The sequence below is a fragment of the Pagrus major genome, chromosome 8 (assembly GCF_040436345.1).
Source record: "Pagrus major chromosome 8, Pma_NU_1.0".
In the NCBI taxonomy this organism is placed as follows: Eukaryota; Metazoa; Chordata; class Actinopteri; order Spariformes; family Sparidae; genus Pagrus; species Pagrus major.
The window spans coordinates 30,194,285-30,213,612 of NC_133222.1; the positions used below are offsets into that span (position 1 = coordinate 30,194,285).

Here is a 19,328-nt window from a genome sequence, read left to right on the forward strand (position 1 = left end):
CCCATCTCATTCTCACATTTGGTCTCTTTGGACTCAGTGACTTTGACTCCCTGGACGAGCGAGATCACGAGAAGAACAACCAGCTGGGTTTTGACGTGGCGGAGAGGGAATTTGGCATCTCGCCCTGCATGACTGGCAAGGAGATGTCTTCTGTGGTGGAGCCAGACAAGCTCTCTATGGTCATGTACCTCAGCCAGTTCTACGAGATGTTTAAGGACACAGTGCCACCCGGAGGTGAGAGTGGGTGATGCAGTAGAGAGCAGTCTGGTTTTGGGAGGTGTCTGTAATTACACAACTGTTATCTTTTCCCTAGATGCTGTGAAAACATAATTACCCATAATCCTGAGAGGGTTTGAAGTGCCTTTTCAAGCTTTTAATCTTCCTTTTTTTCTTTGGATTTCTGCTCAGATAACCACAACTTGAGTCCCGAGGAGAAGGCAGCACTGATAGCCAGCACCAAATCTCCAATCTCCTTCCTCAGCAAACTTGGACAGAGCATTGCAATTTCTAGGAAACGAAATCCCAAGGTCAGTGGCTGAGAAATGCTAGTTAGCATCCCCTTGATCCTTCGTGACAGATTAAAAATGGCACTTCATTACTTCATTGTTGTAGTAGGAGTAAAAATAACTGATGACTTGTCATCAACAGGACAAAAAAGAGAAGGATGTTGACGGTTTGGGGAAGAGAAGGAAAACCAGCCAGTCTGAAGATGTGAGTAGTTGTGACAGCAAAGCGTCTCAGATGTTGAGCTTGTGATTATTGTTTTGAGCAGCCAATCCAACCAGAACAGACTAATTAATCCCACTAGACTGACAGCAACGTTTTCCGTTTTTACTCTTTTTCTCCTCGATCTCAGGAGGAGGTATCCAGGAGCGGTCGTGACGACAGGCCGTCCGTCCCAGCCATCCTGGCGGAGAGAAAAATGGACTCCTCCGCTGTGGGGAACCACAACAAAGTCAAGGTCATGGCCACCCAGCTGCTCGCCAAGTTTGAGGAGAACGCTCCGGCACAGAATACAGGACTCAAACGACAGGTATGGAGGGAGTTGTTCATGTTGTGGTATTAAAGCTGAGGATGAGGGGGATGGAAAGATTAACAAACAGGGAAGAGATGTTCAGACTTTCCGCTCCTGTTGTGGTTTGTTTTCCCTTTCAATCACTATTTTGAGGAAACGTACAGTAGATTTGACGCTGTGTGGCCTCTGGTCTCATGATGGACGAGCTGTAGGCCGCTGTATTAATGAGCTGAGGCCCAGAATGCTAATATTGGTCAGGCTGGGTATTGTTCCTGAGTCATGTAGGCGGCCTCACAGTGCTGACTGGGCTCGGAGGGCCGGGGTGAATTGGTTCGCGGTGCTTTGGTTTGCTTGCTACTGAAAGTGGGAGGGAGGAGTGGGCTATTGGGACACTAGACTGTATTGTTGAAGAAGAGAAAGACAACTCTCAACTGTTGCTGTTTCAGAAAACCTCTTGTTCCCGTGTGTCTCGGGATAACTGCTTCTGATCTGATGTTTTTTTATATTCAAGGAGACATTATGCTCGCTTTCAGGGTCATGATTTTATTTTGAGTTACTACTAGAATAGGTTTACATGCTTTAATGCTCAAAAACACATCAGTTTTCTCACACTGTCCAGGGCTGCAGCTCTGTAGTCCTCCTCTGTCTGAAACGCTCTGTTTTAGCTCCTGTCTCTTTAATGCTCCTCTTCCAGAATACACAGTCTGCCCTGATTGGTCAGCTTGCAATCGCCTGAGCCAGCACCGCTAACACAATTATTATAACATGCCAAACTAGCTGCTAGGCATAAATTATGCAAATATGTGACATTGAGATAGTGTTATGTCACAGAATTAAAGGTGGGACTACTGATGAGGCGTTAAGGAGCAGTGTTTCCTGTGGGAGAGAGGAGCTTCTGTTGGTGCGGACTTTGACCTTTTTAACTTTCAAAATCTTTTACATGCAAGAACCATATCAGGAAAAAAAACAAAGAGCATGACAGGTCTACGTTAAAGCTTCTGTTTGTGTGTTGTTTTGGCCATCAGAAAGTCTCTCCTTCCTTTCCATCTATTATTGATGTACGGTTTGCATGCCATCTACTGTGTAATTTCTCTAAGTGCTATTATAAATACTACACAGCTCTGTCAGCATGATCTTCTTATGACTCTCTGTCATTTCCTCATTACTTTTGAACACATATTTTCCAACCACCGTGACTCCATCCGCCCATGATTCACTTCCTTCTCTCTGTTTTCTCTCTCTCCCATCATGGACTGTTTCATGATGCCTTGCATGGTTTCTTTGGGCCTTTTACTGGTCCCTCATCTTTATCTGACCACAAAGGGGGAGTCTCTGCCCAATCTGGACCGCCTTTTGCCCCCTTCCCCGCCCCAAACCCCTGTGAAAGAGCCAGTGTGCCTGGCACCTGTCCCAGCATGGAGAAAGGTAAAGAGTGTAGCCGCCCCACGTTATCCCCATAGAGACTAACAACTACTAGACCCATCTAACCATAGTCCATGTGGTGTGCCATAGTGGGGAAAGCTCCTTTGTTTTGACCTTTACTAGTCTGAGTTTCACCTTCTGTCAGTCTGCAGATCTGTTGTTTGTCATTTGGATGAATTAACTGAATAGCTCTTGTGGTGTGTTTAACAAAAAACAGTGTGTTCTAAACAGATAGCTACGCAGTTTTGTATGTGTGTGTGTTTGTGTGAGAGAGACATAAGAGTGCGACACCATCATGGCTTCTCCTCCTTGCTTCTCCTGTCCCGGTTCAGAGACGCACACAGCAGCAGGAGAAGCTCAGCATTCGCTACAAAGAAATGATCAAGTGTCAGACACTGCCCTGCAGAGGGGAGCAGGTAGGGGTAGCTACACTGGCCCGGTAGTCCTCCAACTCCTCTCACAACCCATTAGATCAAGATTCACCCCCCGTACGACTGGAAACGGATTGGCCTTTCAATCCAGACCCAAGGGGAAGGGAAGGTAGCCTCAACAAGCCACAAAACAACATTATCTAAACTCAATATACTCAAGATCCTGGAAAACACCCACCAGAACCGAATAAGCCTCGGGCGATTCAGTCAGCGAAATATGGTTTCATGAATTCAAAACCTTGTCAGCAACTGTTCAAACTGCGTGTTACAAATACAAAATGAAACATGATTCTGCAGCTGCACTGAAACAGCTCAGCAGTAAATGATCCAAATTTGTATATTTGTATATTGTGTATTTGCAAAGACCAGTGACAGCCCATTGAATGGTGGGTTTTGGTCAGTCAGTTCTCGGAAGGAAAAATTACATAATGCAAGGCCATGACATGCTAACATGCCACAAATTGTTAAGTAGCTGAACAAAAATAGTATGAATAATGCGTTGCCTCTTTATTTTACTTGCTTTCAAAACAAATGTGCATGCCAACCAGAGCAAGATTTCAGCACAGGAGGTGTTGGTGCTCATACCGATGAATGAAAGTTCCTTGTAGCAGCTTTAAGTGCTGGCTATGTGGAAAACAGAAAACTGAACGGGTTGTGTTCTTCTATAATGTCTACCTTCCCTCTCTTTCTTGTCACCTTTTCTGCTATTTTTGTATGACCTGACAGTTCAGGGTTCCCTGCTGCGTTTCCGCCCTCACCATGAAAGTAGATTAAGCGTGCTATTTACCACCTACCCGACTCATAGGTGTGTCGAAACACTGCTTACTGATAAATCAGATCCCAGCCCTTCATTCACTCCTCTAGACTCAGTAGAAAAGACCAGCTGTAGGAAGCTGCTAGTCATCCTGCTTTACTGTTAGAGTCAGCACCAGTTTACTCCTGCTGATGCTTAGAAAGTTGTTTTGTCCTGTTGCTAGATTAAGCGTTCGCCTCACAGACGTTGATTTAAAGCTTCGAACTCTCCTGTTTAATAGGATTGAATTCACTGCTGCTCTTAAATGTCCTCTCACTGCACAGTAAGCCTCAAGCTGCTGAGCAAATTAGCTGATGGTCAGTTGTAAAGGGACGTATAGTTATCTTGATAATCCTAAGCACTTCTCTACACACAGTGTTCTGGGTAGATTCTTTAGTGGCAAACTTTCAATTGCTCTCTTTTAATAAACTGTCTTCCATTTTCCGTGGGTTGTTTTGTGTTTTCATGTCTAACATATGAGAACATTTCTTCACACTGGTTTTTAAAGGTGTTATATGTAAGATTTAGTTAAAAACATTAAAAAATTATTTAACTAAAGTTAACAACACAATGGGAAGAAATAACAGAATGGACGTTTTGATGTCTCTGTATTATTTAGTTAGCATGCCTACCAGCTAACCCAGCCTGCCCTGCTGCAAAGCTCCTGTGCTAGCGGTATATACACATACACCTCCCTAGTGTTCCGAGCTTCCAGTCCTGACCACGAGCTGCACGGCTAACTGAGCTAACTAGCTAACGGCAGCTACAGTTAGCAGCAGATTTTACATATTGCACCTTTTAAACGTTATATCGAGGTTAATTACAGCACCAGTGAATTATTTCCCCTTGTTGCCATATACATTGTGTGCGTGGTCTGTGTTTCCAGGGTATTTGGAGATGTGTGTGCCAGTGTGTCAAGACACCACACTAACACTATTAACCTAACTGATGTTTAAGTTTGTGCTGAGCGTACATTTTTGCATATACGCTTCTGAAAGCATTAAAATGTATTATCTACTGTCAACGACACCAATAAGGACAATGAAGCATATACTCTTAGCGATAGATCATCATTCTCATCTTCATTCTCATCATCTTCTGCTGAATGTGCTGTCCATGTCCCTCATCTCTCAAGGCCAGAAGTGGCGCAGACCAACAGTCCAGCTCGGGCTCTCGGAGCTGCCCAAAGAAAACCATTCTGCTTCCTTCTTCCTCCTCCACTTCCTCGCTCTCTCTTCACTCAGAGGTGACACATAGTCTGCTGTATCTGTCTGTCTGTGTTTGTCTATCTCTGCCATGAATCCACAGATAGGCCATCTAGAGTCGTCCCCCCCCCTTGTTCTCGGATTTGACCTCCTCAGCATGCAGTGTAAATAAAAACAAAACGCTACATTTCCCCATATGAACTTTCCAGAGAGGTTACATTCTTGTTTTACTCCCCAGTGAGTGGGTGGTGTGTGTCATTATCAGAGGAGCTGCTTGTTTTCACGCTGCAGGCTGTGTTGTTGGGATGTGACGGCTTGTGAATAAATGCAGACTCAGGGGACTTTGGTTAGTTTTAATTTATTGTCAGGCACTGGCAGAGATTGTGCATAACGAGCTGTTTCCTAACACAAAAAAATCAACAATTCCTTTTGTACGAATCTGTTTATCCCAGCTGCAAAGCAAAGTGCTAACGCAATATTTGTCTGCTCATCTCCGCCTTCAAGAATGTGTGTAAAAGTCCGGACGAAGAGGAGCTTGAATACTACGAGAAGCCTCTGAAATACGGGGTAGAGTAAATGAGTGACTGCATGGATATGTGTGTCTCTCTGTTGTTTTGTGGTTGGCATTGTTTTAATGAGATACTGCTTGGCGCATCTGTAAAAACAGACATCTTAAGTCGGGCTTTTCGTTATATAAAAAATGTGTTGTTGAAGCATCAGCTGCGCCTAAATCATCATCAAGACTCAATAGAGCTTCCTCGGCAGGAGTGGAAGCCGCTGCACCTGACAGACCCAGGACCCATTCACATACCTGGTATACAGGAGAGGGCTGAACGCCTAATCTCCAGGTTTAAGGGCAAACCTGACAGGCCACCAAAGGTGAACACCATGCATGGATGTTTTGTTCATTGGGTATATTTTTTGAGCCCTAATACTGCATGTAAACACCACGGTGAACCTATGCAAATCCTCCTAAGTCTAATTCCCTCTTTCAACCATTCCTCTCTTCCCCCCGGAGCCTAAGAAAAAGCCGTCCCGTTTCTTTTTAGAGCAGTGGAAACTGTCCAGCGGCCTCACTGGGAGTCCTGGTTCACCACTGTCCTCTCCTGACTCTTCCAGAAAGGTTCGGTTTTGGTGCCGTGGACTGAAACTCTAACACATCACTGTCTGTTGTAACAACAAACAACCTCTTATGGAAGTTTTTAGTTACCATACTTGAAGGCTCAGTCAAGCTTGTTCAGCTCATGTCTATTTATCTCATCTGTAGTCTGTTGTTTTGGTCGTTCTTGTATATAGCGTTACTAACTGTAGGGCATCTCTACGCACTCAGGTTTACATTACTGCATAAATTAAAGGCTACCAGCTCGAACTATAAAAACAATGGCGAACCAACCATCTATGGCCTTCACCACAATGACTTGCTTTTTGGACAGCAGATTGTTTTTGGAATCTACTAAAAAAAAGAAACAGAGAATAACTACAGTTTCCTCCTTGTGCTGTACATCCCTTTTGTGACTAAATCACCCGTCTCTCTGCAGGAGCCTGCAAGGCCTCTGTGCTCTGATGATGAAATGCCCTTATATGTGCTTAGTATTCAGGAGAGGGCTGAACAGCTCGCCTCGCAGTTTGAGGGCAAGCCAGTCCGACCACAGGTGAAATTTCCCTATCGACACAGAACTATTGCACATTTCTTGGAGACTTGTCCTGTTGGTCAGTTTTACCTGAGACACCAAAATCCTCCATTTACACACAGTTTGTAGCTGGCACTGTTAGTTAAGCATGATAAGGGTTAAAGTAGGGATTGCAAGTGGGCAGCATGTAAAGAGCAACTCATAGCAGTGAAACTAAAGGATAAGTCAATGACTGTGAAAGTGATGGATAGAAGTTGACACAAAACAATACAAGTTTTATCTGTTTAGGAAATGGACAATAAGAGACTTGCGTGGCTAGTTCTGGCTGCAGAGGAGATGACTAAAGCCATTAGCCTACTTTGAACTAAAAACAATAGATGATATTAACAATGCATTTTGATTTTGGGATGGTTCCAGGACGCTGATGGAAAACGGTAGTCTGGCACGAACAGTAAAACACATAACTCATTTTGATATTTGATTTCAAGTGACGAGAACGTGGTTACATGGAATAAATATTAGAAGTAGCGGTGTCAGTAGTATATTGGGCCTACAGGAGAGGGGGTGAAGCTGACCAACAGGCTGCTCTCTGATGAAACAGAATATTGTTTCATTGCTTAATTTAAGAAAATAATGAGAAAAAAGCTTTTGAGAAACTGAACTACTCTCTCCTCTCTGTCCTTTCATTGGAGCCTAAGAAAAAACCCTCACGTTTTTTTATGGAACAATGGCGCTTGGCCCAGTCTCCCCCTGATTCTCCCCCCTCCTCCTCCTCCGACAGCAGACAGGTAGTCGTCCCGTGCCTGAAAGGAGTGTGGTGACCCTAACACACGACACCTGCGCTCGGTCTTTCAGGCAGCTGTATCCTCTCCCTCAGTTCGTAGCTTAACATGAATGAAGCTCACCTGAGACTTGCTTGGTGAAATATTAACACACTCATTTGCAGCCAGTTAATTGTTAATTGTTTGTTGTGAGGTTTTGTTTTTAGCATGTTGACGTGTGATCACTCCGAATAACTGTGACTCTATCTGAACACATATCAAAGTATTTTTAGCTGGGGCGCGCTTGAACTCAATTATTTATTCCCACTGTTTTTATGCCAAGGGAGTCCCGAGTAGTTGTTTTGGATTAGGGGAGACGCTTGGCAGCAAAAATCTCATCTAGTGTAATCCTCATGTCGACAAACACAGTTCCAACTGTGGCAGAGTAACAACTTTGCAATGCAGTGGGACCACAACACCGAAACAGGAGCAAATCCCATCCACACTTCATAGTTTGCACGGCTTAGCTTTTCCTCATATTACAAGTGACCTCAATTCTTCACCCTGTAGAGGATAAAGTGTTTTTTTTTTTAGTTTTAACAGATTCAACCCTTAAACTGGTTTAGACTTATTCACGATTTAAACTGCAGACGGTTTCGTGTGTTGGCTGCACGTTGAAGCCTGAATGGTTCCTTCCAGCATTTTCTTTTGTTCACGTTTACTGTTTGGTAACAGGAGTGCAGTGTGAGTGTGTGCGCATGTGAACGAAAAGTGCACGATCGCTTTATTTGAGTGTGTGAGCACGGTTAGCTGTCTTCATTAGCGGTGATGTTACAGCAGCAGAAGTCCATTTTGTAGCTCTCGTCTTTCAGAGTTGATCTCGCAAATCCAATAATGCTCCTTGTTGGCGACTAAATGCAAAGTGGAGTTGATGGAAGTTATTTTCTCAGCTTTGGAGCTTGTTTTGGGAGCTATATTTGGGTTTGCGGTTTGCAGGTGGGGCTGAATGCACATCTAAACGCTTGAGCAATCAAGCATAGAGACATTGCTCGGTCATGTATAAATGTCCATGTCAGATGCCTTGTGTTGTAGCTTCGACCTCACACACTCTTCCTCTTCCCTCTGTTTTTCATGTTATCTTTCTCTTTCATCCACAATTTTCTAATCTTTGTCCACCTGTCTTGTTTTTTGTTTTTTTTCTCCCAATGCTGTTGATAGCGCTATATAAAGATGTACACAGGCGGAGTTAGCTCATTGGCTGAGCAGCTAGCCAATCAGCTTCAGTCTCAGGAAGCTCCTAAGCCCGTACCTGAGAAGAGGGATTCGGTAAGCATGCTGTCCAAAAGGTAGAAGGCTTGTGACAGCACGTGTTAAGCAAAAAAAACAAAGCCTTCACTGGCCAGAGAGTGCTGTTTCTTGCATATCATCAATACAACATGTTGTCGTCAAACTGATGTGTTAGTTTTCTGTCACAGTTTAACTTTAGTTCACCTTCCTTCAGCTGTAGAGTGTGTGTTTGCTCGACAAGTAACCACAGTTTGGGATACTGTTGTGTTTGTGGATCACTCGATGATCCCCAGTCCTACTGATCCATAACCAGTGACCTGTTCTGTTGTGGTGTTGCTAATAGGTCGTAGTAGCTCAATACCAAGCATATGTCGACAGTGGCCTGATGTGTCAGCTTGTGTCTTGATATCAGCTAAATCTCCGATGTATTGAAGCTTCTCCCCTCCTCTTCCTCTACTTCTCCTTCTTACTTTTCCTAAACGTTGATCAAAGCTCTCTCCTCCCACAGGGATCCCTCAGAAAAGAGTTCCCCGTCAACATCGGCGGCAGCGACGTGTGCTTCTTCTGTCGAAAGCGCGTGTACGTTATGGAGCGGCTGAGTGCAGAGGGGAAGTTCTTCCATCGCAGCTGCTTCAAGTGTGACTACTGCAACACCACACTGCGACTGTCCTCCTATGCCTTCGATGTGGAGGATGGTAAGACTAACATTAAAATGACTGTACTCTCCAATTGTTCCACTGATATCCCATCTGTCATAACGTTCAGAAACATCAACTCCAGAACAAACGACAAAGAAACAAATGCCAGCTAGAGCATCTGTCAGCATCTGTGGAAAGTGTCTGACTTAAGTGCCCTCCAGTGGTTGTATCAAAAAACAGACAGGCTTTTAACGTGTAAATCTGAGCTGTAAAGGTGAAATATGTGATGTTCACTGCCACTAGATATCACACTAGACCAAAACCGTTTACTCAATAAAGTTGGAAAGAAAAAAAAATTAAAAGCAGAAGGGCTCGTTAAATATTAATCAAGGTTCTGCTGCATTGCCTCTTTCTTGCTTAAAATGTTTTCAGAAACATATTTCTGGGGTACTGTTGAGCTGTAATACGGGAAGGTTTTCTACCAGGCCACCATGTTGAAAACCCCTGCTAGAAGAACAGAGGGACTCGCACACACTGACATGCAAACTAACATGCCCGGCTACCAAAACAAAGAACAGAGAAGCTCAGATCACAACACACACAGAGGGAATGTGACGTCATTCTCTGTTCGGGACGCCATTACTTCACTACATCCTCAAATAGTAAATAGTTATTTGCTGCTAGATTAATGTTTAAAATCTCTTATATTAAACCTTAAAAGACATTACCTCATATTGCATTACATTACATTGACCCCAGAGTTGAGTGCAGTCTCGTGATCCCATATTTCTCCTCTCTGGGAGGTGTCTGTTGTGCTCGAGGACAGGCAGCAGATTGTTCAGCGAGACAGAGTTGCTGTTTTTCAGGCTCAGCCGTGGGAATAAAACCCACTGACGGTCTGAACAGAACAGCAAGGAAGATTTTTTTTGGTTTATTCTAAAAACAAGCACACGGCCTCCTTCTGCAGAACAGATAAAGCCTTTGGACTCCTTGAGGTAAAATGTATGCAGTGTCTATATTAATCACTGCAGTGAATTTATTTGTTCATGTGCTGTCTGTCTGCTTTATCTCTCTCCTCTAGGGAAATTTTACTGCAAGCCCCACTACTGTTACCGTCTGTCCGGCTATGCTCAGAGAAAGAGGCCTGCTCCCTCCCCTGCTCCAATTACAGCTAAGGTACCTGTTTATGTTTACTAGTTGAAATCCTGCAGGAAATCAGGGTTGGCTGGCCAATAAAGAAGAAATTAATTGCTTGGTTTATCTTCAAAATGCAGGAGCACAACATGTGGGAATCAGATGGTGTACTAAGTACCTTTTGTTCTTGTGCTCTGACCTTCCAAGACGTCTTGTGTCTTTGCCATGGTTGACATCATCTGTCTTTCTACGTTTGCAGGAGAACCAGGCGCCCCAAAGTCCTGCGACGACCGTGGATGCCCCCGGAAGGGCGACGGCAGCAGCAGCCGCGTCGGCCGAGCTCCAGCCTTCAGGTAGTCTACTTTCCTCTCTTGCTGTGGTGGCTGCGCCCTGCCGTCTGGCCATGGGCGTGGGAGTCCCGCTGCGTACCCTCCGCCGCACGCTCTCCTGGACCTGCCACCAGGTGGCACACAACCCCCTAGACTCTCCCTTCCTGTGCACCTACTGCATCTACCTCTTCTGCTGTTTCACCATCAATGTCCTGCTCAACCTCCTCTAGCATGACTCTCTTGCCCTCCTTTTTTCCCCCCTTCCTTACTTCCCTTTACTCTTTGCTAACTAATGTCAGTGGGATTGTATAGGTTTAGCTGAATGTATCGACTCACTGAGCTTGCCGAGTGTTCATGTACACCTTGTGATTCTTCGTCTCAGTGATTGATTTTTCTCCTGAAGATGCAGCATTCTTTCTGTTTCTGTTGGAAGCCGTTTTATGACTTTTGATTGGCCGAGGCTCTGGCAGCATAATTTTAGAAATGAATGGTGCATCTTACATTTATTTATTTCCCTTGGCTTGGAAATTAAAAACAGAGTTGGACAGAGATCTTTCTTGACAGCTCTCCAGGCAGCAATATTAACCATTTTCTTTAACTCTCTTGGACGGCTTCCTGTTCTGATTTCAATGTTAAATGTGGCAGTAATGTGCCAGCTTTCCTAACTCAAAGTCTCAGTTAAAATTTGGCTTATAGCAACACATTCAGTATGCCTGCCTGCGTTTTAACGAAGAGCCAAGCTTTATTCTTCTGTGATTGTAACCTCTAGTGGCCTGTGACTGCTCTCTTTTAGCTCTACCTCCTCCTGTGTGATGTGTTTCTTTTAGAGCCTGCTTTGTGATGTGTTTCTTCCTCTCTGTAAGCTGTTTCCCTCTTAGTGAAACTCACCACACTGTGATGAAGTGCCTGTATCAGTGCTTTTGTGAGCTTTACCTTTCCCCTCCTATCAGAGCAGCTTAAAACTGAGAGCTCTACTAGTGCTTGAATTAGTGCCTGTGATTGGTTCTCTTGTGATCTTTTTCCTCCTGCATCCCTCAACCTCTCACCCCCCGACAGATTGCTCTTAAGACCTACTTGTGTTTGCTCATTATATTGAATCCTTGCTACATTAAGTGCATTGCATATTATTCTTAAATATAATCAACAAGACTAGAAGGGACTTAAGAGAACAGACTGGCAAGACTTAGTAATAACCATCATTAATAAATGGTAAATGTATAGTTAATTAAACTTTAATAGTTATTTCACTCATAACAAACAATGAAATGCTTTATAAACCAAGCAATTATTTATTGTAACGTTACAAAATTTACTTTGTAAATGGTTAATAAATACCGTGTACAGTAGTTCATCCATAAACATTATTCTGTCGGCCATTATGAAGTTTCAACTGATGTTTATAAACCTTTACGATTGCTTAAATGTGCAATACATACAAATTGGCCAACTCACATTCACACCCCCTCCTGAGTAACCTGAGTAACTGCTGCTGACTGTATTCTGTTTATACATCCATGACTGGAGCAATTGTTAGCGGTTAGCTCAGTTAGCCGTGCAGCTACCAAAGGAGTTCTGGTGTTTACACCGCTAGCACAGGAGCTTTGGACTGCTGGGAGAAAGAGGTTTTCAGGTCCGGGGCTAGCTTGTTAGCACGCTAACTTCAATAGGTATCTCTTCAACACAATGCATCGATGTCTTTGACATATAATCAAAACTGTTATGTCCTCACATTCTGTTGGTAATGTTATATATAATATTTCTGAATATTTTTTAAACTGATATTCTTACATATTGCACCTTTTAATAAATGGATTAAAAGGCATTTCCCTGTTTGTTAAAAGTGAAATAACTATTAATTTAATTAACTATAAATTTACTATTAATTAATGATGGTTTTTATAAAGTGTCAGAAAACTTATTAAGTTAAGAGTAGGCCTGCTGCATAATGCAGCACGTTTAGTATTATGATTTAAAATCTTTACTCGTAAACACTATAGTTATACTTCAAACGTATGTAACATTAATTCTAGATTTTAACTAAATTAAATAAATTCCCTAATATAGGCAATATGGAAAAAAGTTTCAAATAACCAGAAGTTACACATAATTTTATCAGTGTAGGTGTGAAAAATCATGTATTTATAGACCGAGTTCATCACTCTTAGCTACATGATAATGTGAAGTGAAAGTAAGACCTTAATCTTTGTGTAATTTATTAGATAACATTTTTATGACTGGTCATAATATTTTAGTAACTGTCATTCTATAATGAGTTTTGTTTTATTTTAGATATTAAAGATAAATATGTTGGATAGCCGATAACAGTGCAAACTGCATTTGTTAGCTCACAGGTCGCTGTGACCCTTTAATTTCAGGCTTGGTTCAGAGTATTCTTCACAGTTGTCTCGCACTTTCAGCCACGCTGCCTTGTTTAGATACAAGAAAAGAAACCATTGCATCTGTTTGACCACATTCCTCATCCACACACCTTTACATATGCTACTGTATCAAACATCACACATTCATCGTCACAGGTATCCTTTCTTTAGAGGATCTGCACGTGGTTCATAGCTTATGGAACTGTCAGGAATTTTGACCTAATTAGAGGATAGGAGTGAGTGGAAACACAATAAGTATAGTATGATTTGTTAAATACTTGTTTTGATCCATTCCACTTGCATTCACTAATAAAATTTGGAAGTCAAATTTATAAATAATAAAATTCAGTTTTAAGATTTGCCTCTCAGGATGGGAAAAAGGCAAGGCACTAAGCTTGTATATGACAGAACTACTTTAGAGTGTTATAGTGTTTATTGATGCTATTTGCTGTAGGAATATAAAACTAATGCAATAAATTCAATTATAGATCTTAAATTGGTGTGTCCTGGTCAGTTTGTCCTTAAATTACATTTGGTGTAGTGAAATAATTAATATAATAACAAATGTGTATGGAAACTCACTCGTTCCAGTGGTTGGATGTGTGATGGATTTGATGCTGCTAGACTGATAATGTTCACGCACAAACATTGTCAGACTTTCATTAATTGTTTTCACTAATAATGACAATAATGATTAGATCATTTGTTTCAGTCAACACTAACACACACACACACACACACACACACACACACACACACACACACACACACACACACACACACACACACACACACACAGATATAGTTAAAAGCTTAAAGTCGCCCTTTCAACCACTTCTGCATGACTCCTGTTCTGCAGAGGGTTATGTTCTCCTCTGCTCCTCTCCTCACTATTAATGCACATACCTGATTCTCAGTTGTATTTTTTTTTTTTTGCTCTCTCTCCTCTGCCTTCTTGCCTCCAACCTGCTGCCCAACCCTGATGTCATCATCTCACCTGCGTTCTCCACCTTCCGCTCAATCTTCAACCAAAGTACCGGAGGTCAACGGCCTGCAGGAGCCCAGCCTAGCTAAACGTCTGCGGGGAACTCCAGAGCGCATTGAGCTGGAGAACTACCGTCTGTCCTTGCAGAGGGAGGAGGAGCTGGAGGAGGTGCCAGAGGAGACGCTGGCAGAACACAACCTCAGCAGTGTGCTGGACAAGGCCACAGACGCCGACCTGGGCTCCAGGTAAGATTGATGATGAAAACTTCTTGTTTTTTGTTTTTTTTAATTGCTTAATTGATTACAAAGTAGTTGCCACTTGATTTTCCATTGATCAGCCTATTAACTAATCACTTCAAGTCTTCCCTGGCTTCTGCCTGAGTTGTAAATGAGCGATGTACGGAGGCCCTGAGAGGCAAGTGAGAATGAAATACACCTGGAACAAGTTGAAGTTCATTCTTTCACTGAGACTCTGTGTCTGTTTTCCCAACAGTAGCTCGGAGTCAGACATGGAGGAGGAGGACGAGCAGGAGGATCAGGATCAGGAGGAGGTGGAGGTGGAGGTAGAGGGGGAGGCGGAGCAGCACCTCGGCAGCCCGTCAGACCTCGGCGGCGTACCCTGGAAGGAGGCCGTAGAGCTCCACGCCAAACTGAGGGGCGACCAGAGCGAAGACGGAGAGGGCGAGGCTCCTGTCGACACGGTCAGCAGAGACGGGGAATTAGACGAGGAGGATGAGGATGAGGAGGAAGATGAAGATGAGGAGGAAGATGAGGAGGAGTCAAGCGATGGTAAATTAGTTTTTCAGTCTGCGTGCGATATTAAGATTGTTCCTGTGAAGACTGGAGATGTAGTTTTGTCGTCCTTGAGTGTATGTTAACACCCTGTCCAGTCTCCATTTGACCTGTTCAGAACTCCATTTGCTTTTTATCGAATTCTGTACCATGTGTCTCCGTCTCAAACATTGTTCTCCTCATCGTCTGCTTCTTTCCTCCTTTTCAATCCCTTCCTCTTCACTACTTCCCCCTATGTTCAATGTGTTTGTGTGTGTGTGTGTGTGTGTGTCTGTGTCTGTGTTTGTGTGTGTGTATATCTGTATGTTTTTTTTGTTGTTGTTTGGGCGTCTGTCTCCCTCTGTTGGCAGAGGGGGATTACTGCCCCTGGGATAAAGAGCTCCAGTCAGGCCTTTGGCTGGAGAAGTACCTCACAGATGAAGAGGATGTTGGTACATTTAAAGGTAGCGGCAGAACTGCCTGTGGATGTGTTTGCAGTAACTTTGAGCGTGATATTTAATCCTGGCTGGTTTGGGTTTCTTTTTCGAGGATTTATACGATAAGAGAGTAGCTTTTTCCTTTTTTTTGTGTCTTTTTGGTTTGTTGGTTTGTGTTTGTAAGTGTGTTTCTTTTATTGTGAACCTCAACCCATTCACCCTGCTGTTAAATACCTCTCTTTTGTTCGCGGCTTCAGTATACTAATCGCATAAATGTCAGATTTTTGTGTTTTCCCCCCTAGGCTCTGCAGTTATGGTTTGGTATTGAGTGGGAGAATTTGTCTGTTGAACAGATGGATATTGTTTCTTTTTTTAACCTTTATGGGTTGACTTTTTTTGCAGTCTAGTGCATGCAGCCTCCCTCTGCCTCGCCTCCGACCTTTATCGCTGCTGTATTCTAACTGTTTCTCTGCCTTCTCTCTTTCATTTTGTCTCGTCTTCCCCCCCCCCTTTTCTATGTTTTTCTACCTTTCCTGCACAAATGCCGTCATCTCTCCTCATGGGTCTCTGATCTCCTGGCTCACACACACAACACTACACCATACACTGACACCCTCATTTAGCAAGGAACCTGCAGATCCAACAAGTCCTGCAGCCTGTGGATCCCCAGACCATTCCAGGTCTGGTGAGAACACACCTGGACTCTGAGGGAGACAAGGATGGCCAGGCAGCCTCAGCTTCCCAACTATCCCATCCCTCTGAGCTCACGCAGCCCTCCTTCACAGGTAACCCACCCAGAGGACCTGATCACCTGGGATTTGGGGTTTGCTGGCTGAATCCCGAGCTGTAGGCCTCACAGATTTAAGGATCAGGGTGTCTTGTTTCACCAGTGTGGCTGCTGCTGTTCTGTTTGTATGTCTGTGTCTGCGACAGGAGGAGCCACCTCCCCCAACTAACCCACCTTTTGTTTTTAATCATCTCTGATTTTGTACATTTTTGTCACATTGCTTTTTTTCTGTCTCGGAATGTCTAATTTTGTGTTCAATTTGTCGTTCAGAGTCGCTGTTGGTCCTCTGGGTTGAATTTAAATCTGTTCAACCATCCCAGTGCACCATATAACCCCCTCGTCAGTTCTTTTGATTTTGTTCTGCTTTTGTTCTTTTGTGTTCTGCTATGTTCTTTCCCATGTGTCTAATTTAATTTACTGTTATTTCCCTGCCATCTATCCCCTTGTTGTTCTGTATCTTTCTGGTTTGAACGTAGCCCCTGCCCACACATCCGCCCGACACGAGGCAGTGAGAGTCTGGTTGGAGTCCATGTCTGGAGGTAGCACAGACTTAAAAAGGGATCACGGCATCCCGTCTTAGGCTCTATCTGTCTATCAGCTGGCATTTTTCCTGGAGCATGCAGGAACACATGCGGAGCCCAGTAAACTCACAAGCATGCATGCTGAAAGGCTCAAGAGCTCTGCTCTCTTGGGGTCACATCAACACCTTTCACTTCTCAATCTCTCATCCAACAATCCTAACCTCCAAAATATGTATTTTCTCTTTACTCACGTAGTATATTGCAGTGGTTCCCAACCTTATCTTCAGGGACGCCTTTTCTACCGTTGAGTAAACTGATGACTCCTTTTATAGTATATTCATTATTCAATGCATAACAGTAACAGTGCAGAACGGTTGATAAATTATACAATTGACTCAAACAGAGAATGCAATAACTGCAGGAAGTTTGTGTAAAACAAGCAAATGAAACAATTTTGAGTGGATTATTTCCTGAGAATATTGAATCAGAGATGTGTTTTCTTGTTGTATGTTTTATTCTTAACAATGACACATACTGAAAAGGCTTCTTTTTTTGACAAATTCAGTGTTTTCTCATCCCTGACTCTATCCTTGGCCGTTGGTCTATTAACTCTTAGGTTGTTTTAACTGTATACTCTTCTAGCTTGAGACTGTTTAGCTGAAAGCTGTGAATATAGCCTGTGTTCAGGTCTTCATCGAACCCTTATCCTCTGAGATTTTTTTAAGTTTATATCTTAAAAGGTAACTCAACCGATTTTACACATTAAAGTATGTTTAAGTTGCATTGTGGGTTATGTAGGTGCCATCTTTTGAAAAGGAAGAAGAATGCGTGGAATAAAAAAGGCGATCTCTCTGGTTCGGCTGTATTGACTTTGATCATTTGTTTTTAAAGTGTCCATAATGAGTGCAATTCTAGACCAGTGGACTGCTCTTCAAAAGCTGGCACCTGCATTACCCACCCACGATGCAGCTTAGCCACTGAGTGAGATTACTGGAGACTTATCCAGTGAATTTATCAGATGTGTAAAATTGGTGGAATTACCCTTTAAATAATAATTTTAACTCGAAGAAGGCCATGCAACCCTCTCTTAATCTTTGGTGACTCTCAGTAAGGGTCTGGACCTCAAGGTTGGGAACCAGTTGTACATTGTACAGCAATGTAATCTATTCCAGAGAGCTGTCGAGGCTTGAAAACACTTAACGCTGCAGTGTTTCCTGCCCTGATGTGCACTGCGTGAGGTATATCACTTGGAGTCTGCTATCGCTATTGTTATATCTTTGGACTAACCCTTAAATGCCACTTGTACTTGCACAAAGTTGAGCTTTTCATGTACTTTATCAACTTTTTTAAAACTCCATTGAATTTAATGAGAGTCCTACACATCTATTTGAATATGCAGGCAGCACTTGTGTTCAGGGTTAAAAGCTTCATAAAGATCTCCTCGTGTTCAGAGCCACTACAATCAAACGTTCTTTCAGTATGTTCCCTTGCACCCACCTGAACAATGGCCTCACTCAGTACATTTAGCAGAAGTGTCTTTTAAGGTTTTTTTGTTATTTCAAAAATGCATGTATTAACCGTGAGGGTCACTGCGAGGGTTTTTTAGTATTGTCAGAAAAATCGTCTCTTCCGACAAATTTTGTTCATACGAAGGACTGCTGCTCGTCTCTTAACCAGTGTCATTAACATTTTGGTAGTGCTTTTGCTTGGTTCAAATGTCATCCATTTATTTTCAAAATGGAGAGCTGCATGTATCTTTCAACTAATGCTCCTCTGTGCCCGTCTTCTGTTCATATTTATTGTCACACCGACTGTACCTGATTTCATTAATCTGCAAAGCTAATGTATGATTTTCTTGTCCTTAAAGTGGTCTTCAGAAAAAAATAATAATTTTGTTTTGAAGGCCTTTCCTCCTCTTTCAGCCATTTATTTTTTTCCTTTAACTGCGCTCCACTCTTCAAAAGTGGTCTTGATAGATTTTTTTTTCATTAAGCGATCTTGAACTCAGGTGCTCTTTTTTAAAAAAAGCATAACAAATTAAGCCTGCTTTAAATATTTCTGAGAAAAGTTCATTGAAGGTTGTTCGGAAGTTGAAATAATTAATGTTTTTAACATTAATAATTTAATTTTAAAATAATTTTTATAATAAATAAAAAGAGAAAATCTGTTATCTAATCTTTTGCCATTTCTATGTCATGTCAGAGCCCTGCGAGGAGGAGGAGGATCTGGAGGCGGAAGCAGACAGTCCTGATATGGAGCCAGGCACAGAGATGGATCAGGGTGAGCAGTCAAACAATACAAATAATAATAAATCCATCAGTTGTTTGGCAACATTTTTGATTCACAAAGGACTCTGCTCCATTTCAATAAAAGGACATGAATAGTTAAAGTCATAAAGCTGTGTAACAGTTTAATAATTCATATTGTTATCTTTAAATTCCAGATGACATCCCTTCAGATGCAGAAGCCGAGGCTCGTTTGCATCCATCAGAGCAAGCTGGAGTGCTCCCTGAGGAGGAAAGGAAATCAGAGAGTCTGAAAATTTCCTCCAGTATCGGTACATGTCACTGATAATTCCTCTAGACTGATCACTCAAATATAGTTTTACACAAATCAGTAGCAGCAACGATTTGTTGTTTGTGCATTCAGAGCCATCGAGCGTCAGCCCCCTGAAGAAAGAAGATGTAATTCTGTCCCCACTCAAACCATCTCCAGAGCCTGAAACACAGGTGAGATAATTCCACACTTCTGAAGTTGAACGTATGTGATGGAAGATACACTAAATCCGAATCTTCTCTGTTGTT

The 19,328-nt window shown here is 42.7% G+C and overlaps 1 protein-coding gene across 1 annotated transcript in view; it reads left to right on the top strand.

The window, feature by feature from the left end:
* mical3a (microtubule associated monooxygenase, calponin and LIM domain containing 3a) overlaps positions 1-19,328 on the top strand; it is a 71,730-nt gene that overhangs the window by 30,180 nt on the left and 22,222 nt on the right. The window contains exons 13-30 of the mRNA XM_073471496.1: positions 38-234; positions 409-527; positions 649-711; positions 857-1,033; positions 2,339-2,440; positions 2,770-2,853; positions 4,797-4,907; positions 9,054-9,240; positions 10,265-10,359; positions 10,577-10,670; positions 14,059-14,254; positions 14,502-14,797; positions 15,151-15,243; positions 15,840-16,001; positions 16,480-16,542; positions 18,727-18,804; positions 18,968-19,081; positions 19,174-19,253. Coding sequence (XP_073327597.1) covers positions 38-234; positions 409-527; positions 649-711; positions 857-1,033; positions 2,339-2,440; positions 2,770-2,853; positions 4,797-4,907; positions 9,054-9,240; positions 10,265-10,359; positions 10,577-10,670; positions 14,059-14,254; positions 14,502-14,797; positions 15,151-15,243; positions 15,840-16,001; positions 16,480-16,542; positions 18,727-18,804; positions 18,968-19,081; positions 19,174-19,253 — 2,311 coding nt within the window. The remainder of the gene's footprint in view (positions 1-37; positions 235-408; positions 528-648; positions 712-856; positions 1,034-2,338; positions 2,441-2,769; positions 2,854-4,796; positions 4,908-9,053; positions 9,241-10,264; positions 10,360-10,576; positions 10,671-14,058; positions 14,255-14,501; positions 14,798-15,150; positions 15,244-15,839; positions 16,002-16,479; positions 16,543-18,726; positions 18,805-18,967; positions 19,082-19,173; positions 19,254-19,328) is intronic.